We start from the raw sequence: 5,611 nt of genomic DNA on the forward strand, positions 1-5,611 counted from the left end.
GAGGTGGGGTGGGGCTCAGGGGTGGGGCCAGTGGAGGAGGCGGGGTGAAGGAGGTGGGGCTGGGCTCAGGGGTGGGGCCAGTGGAGGAGGTGGGGCTGAAGGGGAGGTGGGCCCAACCCTCCCTGTGGGGTCCCCCCTCCCACCCTGAGGTGGGCCTCACCTAGCTCTTTCACAGCACCTGGAGCGCAGTCTGGATGCCCTGCATCTGAGCAGCTTTGGCCTGATGGACACGACACTGGAGGAGGTGTTCCTTAAGGTATCGGAGGAGGACCAGTCGCTGGAGAACAGCGAGGCAGGTGAGAGGCTCCAGAGCTACTGATCAGCTCTGCCCCTGTCCCCACCACCCTACTCCACCAGGTGTGGACTTGGGCCTCACTCTTCCTCTGTGGGGGCCAAGGGTCTTAGTTGGGAATAAGGATCCAGATCTCCCCAGGGTCAGACTGGGTCTGGGCCCCTGTGTGGTTGGGTGAGTGTGGAGGCTGGGGTCCCGGAGAGGCCTGCAGGTGGCAGGCAGCCTTGAGCCCCATATCCCCTTCCGTGGCTTCTCTGCCGCTGCAGACGTGAAAGAGTCCAGGAAAGATGTGCTGCCGGGGGCCGTGGACTCATTGTCGAGGGAGGGTCACGCGGGCAACCTGGCCCGGTGTGCAGAGCTGGCACAGTCACAGGTGTCGCTGCAGTCTGCGTCCTCGGTGGGCTCTGCCCGTGGTGATGAGGGGGCCGGCTACACCGACGTCTGTGGCGACTACCGCTCCCTCTGTGACAACTTGCAGGACCCTGACAACGTCAGCTTGCAAGGTGGGAGGCGTCCGGGTGGGGCCGCAGGGTCCCTGGAGGGTGGTTAGGGCCCCCTGCTCAGCAACCCCTCCCGTGCAGAGGCCGAGGCGGAGACCCTCTTGCGGGTCGGCCAGGGCAGCCACAAGCTGGAGGGCTGGTGGCTGAAGGTGCGCCAGTTCCATGGGCTCCTGGTGAAGCGCTTCCACTGTGCTCGGCGCAACTCCAAGGCGCTGTCCTCTCAGATCCTGCTACCTGCCTTCTTTGTCTGCGTGGCTATGACGGTGGCACTCTCCGTTCCAGAGATCGGTATGGCCGCCCAGCCAGGCATCAGGACGTCTGCCCTGCTCGGGAGCCGTGTGGGGAACCCGCACTTGCTCTGGGCCTGGGCGCTGTGCCTGAGGCTGGTGGGCGTGCTCCTAGGCTCATCTGGGATTCCTGCCTCCTTGGGGTCCAGACCCCAAGCTTGGGCCCTGTGGGTATTGGGAAGAGGGGACCCAGGCCTGGGGGATGCTGGCAGGCCACAGGAACCTGCTCAGACTTCCCCGTGCACCCCACCAGGCGACCTGCCCCCGCTGGTCCTGTCTCCCTCCCAGTACCACAACTACACCCAGCCCCGCGGCAACTTCATCCCCTATGCCAACGAGGAGCGCCGGGAGTACCGGTGAGGCCGTGGGACAGGCCGCCCTGCGGGGTGGGGGCTGGTGCGAGAGCTGGGAGGGGGGGTCCCGTCCCCGAACCCAGACTGGCTCTGTGCTCTCCCAGATTGCGGCTGTCCCCTGACGCCGGACCCCAGCAGCTGGTGAGTACTTTCCGGCTGCCGTCAGGCGTGGGCGCCACGTGTGTGCTCAAGTCTCCGGCTAACGGCTCGCTGGGGCCCACGCTGAACCTGAGCAGTGGTGAGTCGCGCCTGCTGGCCACGCGGTTCTTCGACAGCATGTGCCTAGAGTCCTTCACGCAGGGGCTGCCGCTGTCCAACTTCGTGCCGCCCCCACCCTCGCCTGCCCCGTCTGACTCCCCCGTGTCCCTGGACGAGGACCCGCCGCAGGCCTGGAACACCTCCCTGCTGCCCACCTCCTCGCCAGGTACCGGCTGGTGGGGATGCCTGGGGCTCGGGGCAGCACGGGCTGGGCTGACTCTGCCCGCTGTGCCCACAGAGAACTGGACGTCGGCACCCTCCCTGCCACGCCTGGTGCGGGAGCCCGTCCGCTGCACCTGCTCTGGGCAGGGCACCGGCTTCTCCTGTCCCAGCAGTGTGGGCGGGCACCCGCCCCAGATGCGGGTGGTCACGGGTGACATCCTGACCGACATCACCGGCCACAATGTCTCCGAGTACCTGCTCTTCACCTCCGACCGCTTCCGGCTGCACCGGTGAGCCAGGCGGGAGGGGCGTGCCGGCCGTGGGCGAGGAGCAGACACCCGTCTCCCGCCTGGCTCACCGGTCCTCGGCTTGCTGCCCAGGTACGGGGCCATCACCTTTGGCAACGTCCAGAAGTCCATCCCAGCCTCGTTTGGCGCCCGGGCCCCAGCCATGGTCCGGAGGATCGCGGTGCGGCGGGCAGCCCAGGTGAGCGCCGCTTGGCCCCGGGCCCTGGCCCTTCTGGCCCTCGCCCGAGATCTGCAGGGACCGACGTGGCTCTCGGGGTCTCTGTGTACTCCCCGCAGGTTTTCTACAACAACAAGGGCTATCATAGCATGCCCACCTACCTCAACAGCCTCAACAATGCCATCCTGCGTGCCAACTTGCCCAAGAGCAAGGGCAGCCCTGCGGCCTATGGTGGGTGAGCTGGGGCGGGGGGTGGGCCAGGCTAGGCGCAGAGCAGGCCCCTGAGGCTGCCCTCCCTGTGCCGCAGGCATCACCGTCACCAACCACCCCATGAACAAGACGAGCGCTAGCCTCTCCCTGGATTACCTGTAGGTGCGGGGGCGGGCGGGGGCGGGGGCGCCGCTGTGGGACTGCATGCCGCACAGGGCTGAGGGCCACCTCGCCCCCAGGCTGCAGGGCACGGATGTGGTCATCGCCATCTTCATCATCGTGGCCATGTCCTTCGTGCCGGCCAGCTTCGTGGTCTTTCTGGTGGCTGAGAAGTCCACCAAGGCCAAGCACCTGCAGTTTGTCAGCGGCTGCAACCCTGTCATCTACTGGCTGGCTAACTACGTGTGGGACATGGTGTGCCCCCAGAGCCCTGGCTGTCCCGTCCCCCCCGGTCCCCTGCTGGGCCCCCGGTTCTGCCCCCGGGCCCCCCACCCCCGTCCCCGGGCTTCACCCCCTCCCTGGCCCCTCACCTGCCACCCCTGCTCTGGTAGCTCAACTACCTGGTCCCAGCCACCTGCTGCGTCATCATCCTATTTGTGTTCGACTTGCCGGCCTACACGTCACCCACCAACTTCCCCGCCGTGCTGTCTCTCTTCCTGCTCTATGGGTAAGGGGGAGTGGGCGGGCAGGGGGCGTGGGCGCAGGGCAGGCTCGGGCCGCCCAGTGACCTCCGCCCGCCTGCCACCCGCAGGTGGTCCATCACCCCCATCATGTACCCGGCCTCCTTCTGGTTCGAGGTCCCCAGCTCGGCCTATGTGTTTCTTATCGTCATCAACCTTTTCATCGGCATCACGGCCACCGTGGCCACCTTCCTACTGCAGCTCTTTGAGCATGACAAGGTGGGGCGGGACGGCGGGGTGATGGGATGGCGGGGCGCTGGGGTGATGGGATGGCGGCGCGGCGGGGCTGAGGCTGTGCCCTGACCCCCATGACCCTCCAGGACCTGAAGGTTGTCAACAGTTACCTGAAAAGCTGCTTCCTCATCTTCCCCAACTACAACCTGGGCCACGGACTCATGGAGATGGCCTACAACGAGTACATCAATGAGTACTACGCCAAGATCGGTGAGGCCGGCAGCGGGTGACAGCGTGCGCCCCCGGGCGGGGAGGCTGAGGGGGCTTCCGGGCCTGGGGGCGAACGGGGGCTCCTGAGGCCCCAGGCCCAGCCCTGAACCAGCTGCCCCACAGGCCAGTTTGACAAGATGAAGTCCCCGTTCGAGTGGGACATTGTCACCAGGGGCCTGGTGGCCATGACGGTCGAGGGCTTTGTGGGCTTCCTTCTCACCATCATGTGCCAGTACAACTTCCTGCGGCAGCCGCAGTGAGTGGGGGCGCGCTGGGCGACTCACGGTGGGGGGCCAGGCTGGGCGCCACCCTCCTTCCCGCCGTGGCTGCGGTGGGGCAAGCACTGGGCGATGGCGGGGGTCCCAGCCGGGCACTGCCCTCCGTGTCCTCCCAGGCGCATGCCCGTGTCGACGAAGCCCGTGGAGGACGACGTGGACGTGGCTAGCGAGCGGCAGCGAGTGCTGCGGGGCGACGCTGACAACGACATGGTCAAAATCGAGAACCTGACCAAGGTGGGCCCTGGGCCGGTGGGGATGGGGCTCGGGGTAGGGTGGGGCCCAGGTGGAGTCCGGCCGGGTGGCCGGCCTGCCTGCCCCGCTGAGTGGGCCGCCCCCTCTCCTCTGCCAGGTGTACAAGTCGCGGAAGATCGGACGTATCCTGGCCGTGGACCGCCTGTGCCTGGGCGTGCGTCCTGGCGAGTGCTTTGGCCTCCTGGGCGTCAATGGCGCGGGCAAGACCAGCACCTTCAAGATGCTGACGGGTGACGAGAGCACGACGGGAGGCGAGGCCTTTGTCAACGGGCACAGGTGTGGGGCACAGGTGTGGGGCACGGGTGTGGGCCGGCGGGTGTCTGGGTAGGCGGGGCGACGGCAGTGACCGGTGCTGACGGCGCTGTGTCCTCAGCGTGCTCAAGGAGCTGCTCCAGGTGCAGCAGAGCCTGGGCTACTGCCCACAGTTTGACGCCCTGTTCGACGAGCTCACGGCCCGGGAGCACCTGCAGCTGTACACGCGGCTTCGTGGCATCCCCTGGAAGGATGAGGCCCGGGTGAGTGTCGCCCGGCGGGGGAGGGGGCTGGTGTGTAGCATGGGCCCCTGACGTCGTTCTCCCTCCCAGGTGGTGAAGTGGGCCCTGGAGAAGCTGGAGCTGACCAAGTACGCTGACAAGCCCGCCGGCACCTACAGCGGAGGCAACAAGCGGAAGCTGTCGACGGCCATTGCCCTCATCGGGTACCCTGCATTCATCTTCCTGGTGAGCCCGGGGGTGGGATGGGGGTCGGGTACCCTGCGTTCATCTTCCTGGTGAGCCCGGGGGTGGGGTGGGGGTCGGGTGCCCCGCCTTTGTCTTCCTGGTGGGCCCGGGGGTGGGATGGGGGTCAAGTGCCCTGGCTTTGTCTTTCTGGGGGGCCCGGGGGTGCGGTGGGGGTCGGGTGCCCTGCCTTTGTCTTCCTGGGGGGCCGGGCAGGAAGCCGCTGCTGGGGCTAGCTGGGGTGAACGGGTCCAGCGGCTGAGCCTGGCACCACCCCCAGGACGAGCCTACCACAGGCATGGACCCTAAGGCTCGGCGCTTCCTCTGGAACCTCATCCTGGACCTCATCAAGACAGGGCGCTCGGTGGTGCTGACTTCGCACAGGTCTGCTCGCCCCCGCCCCCCTGCCCCTGCACACCGGGCCCTCCCCACCTCCCGTGCCAGCCTGTGCGTCTCGCCCTCAGCATGGAGGAGTGCGAGGCGCTGTGCACGCGGCTGGCCATCATGGTGAACGGGCGCCTGCGCTGTCTGGGCAGCATCCAGCATCTGAAGAACCGGTGAGCAGCGGGGGCGGCAGGGACGGTGGGCTGCGGGCCGCGGCAGGTGGAGGCTGGGCTCCCCTGGCGGCCGGGCTGGGGCCAAGGGCCTGTCCCGCAGGTTCGGGGACGGCTACATGATCACGGTGAGGACCAAGGGCAGCCAGAACGTGAAGGA

General features: G+C 67.7%; 1 protein-coding gene across 1 annotated transcript in view; it reads left to right on the forward strand.

Annotated features, from left to right (window-relative positions):
• Nucleotides 1-5,611, forward strand: part of ABCA2 (ATP binding cassette subfamily A member 2) — a 23,519-nt gene that overhangs the window by 16,905 nt on the left and 1,003 nt on the right. The window contains exons 28-48 of the mRNA XM_007459008.1: nucleotides 176-296; nucleotides 559-795; nucleotides 874-1,080; nucleotides 1,333-1,435; nucleotides 1,537-1,856; nucleotides 1,929-2,142; nucleotides 2,233-2,338; nucleotides 2,437-2,548; nucleotides 2,625-2,685; nucleotides 2,767-2,941; nucleotides 3,079-3,194; nucleotides 3,279-3,426; nucleotides 3,528-3,651; nucleotides 3,775-3,907; nucleotides 4,046-4,163; nucleotides 4,279-4,457; nucleotides 4,555-4,696; nucleotides 4,766-4,900; nucleotides 5,178-5,281; nucleotides 5,362-5,454; nucleotides 5,555-5,611. Coding sequence (XP_007459070.1) covers nucleotides 176-296; nucleotides 559-795; nucleotides 874-1,080; nucleotides 1,333-1,435; nucleotides 1,537-1,856; nucleotides 1,929-2,142; nucleotides 2,233-2,338; nucleotides 2,437-2,548; nucleotides 2,625-2,685; nucleotides 2,767-2,941; nucleotides 3,079-3,194; nucleotides 3,279-3,426; nucleotides 3,528-3,651; nucleotides 3,775-3,907; nucleotides 4,046-4,163; nucleotides 4,279-4,457; nucleotides 4,555-4,696; nucleotides 4,766-4,900; nucleotides 5,178-5,281; nucleotides 5,362-5,454; nucleotides 5,555-5,611 — 3,005 coding nt within the window. The remainder of the gene's footprint in view (nucleotides 1-175; nucleotides 297-558; nucleotides 796-873; nucleotides 1,081-1,332; nucleotides 1,436-1,536; nucleotides 1,857-1,928; nucleotides 2,143-2,232; nucleotides 2,339-2,436; nucleotides 2,549-2,624; nucleotides 2,686-2,766; nucleotides 2,942-3,078; nucleotides 3,195-3,278; nucleotides 3,427-3,527; nucleotides 3,652-3,774; nucleotides 3,908-4,045; nucleotides 4,164-4,278; nucleotides 4,458-4,554; nucleotides 4,697-4,765; nucleotides 4,901-5,177; nucleotides 5,282-5,361; nucleotides 5,455-5,554) is intronic.

This window comes from Lipotes vexillifer, unplaced genomic scaffold (genome assembly GCF_000442215.2).
Source record: "Lipotes vexillifer unplaced genomic scaffold, Lipotes_vexillifer_v1.1 scaffold636, whole genome shotgun sequence".
Lineage (NCBI taxonomy): Eukaryota > Metazoa > Chordata > Mammalia > Artiodactyla > Lipotidae > Lipotes > Lipotes vexillifer.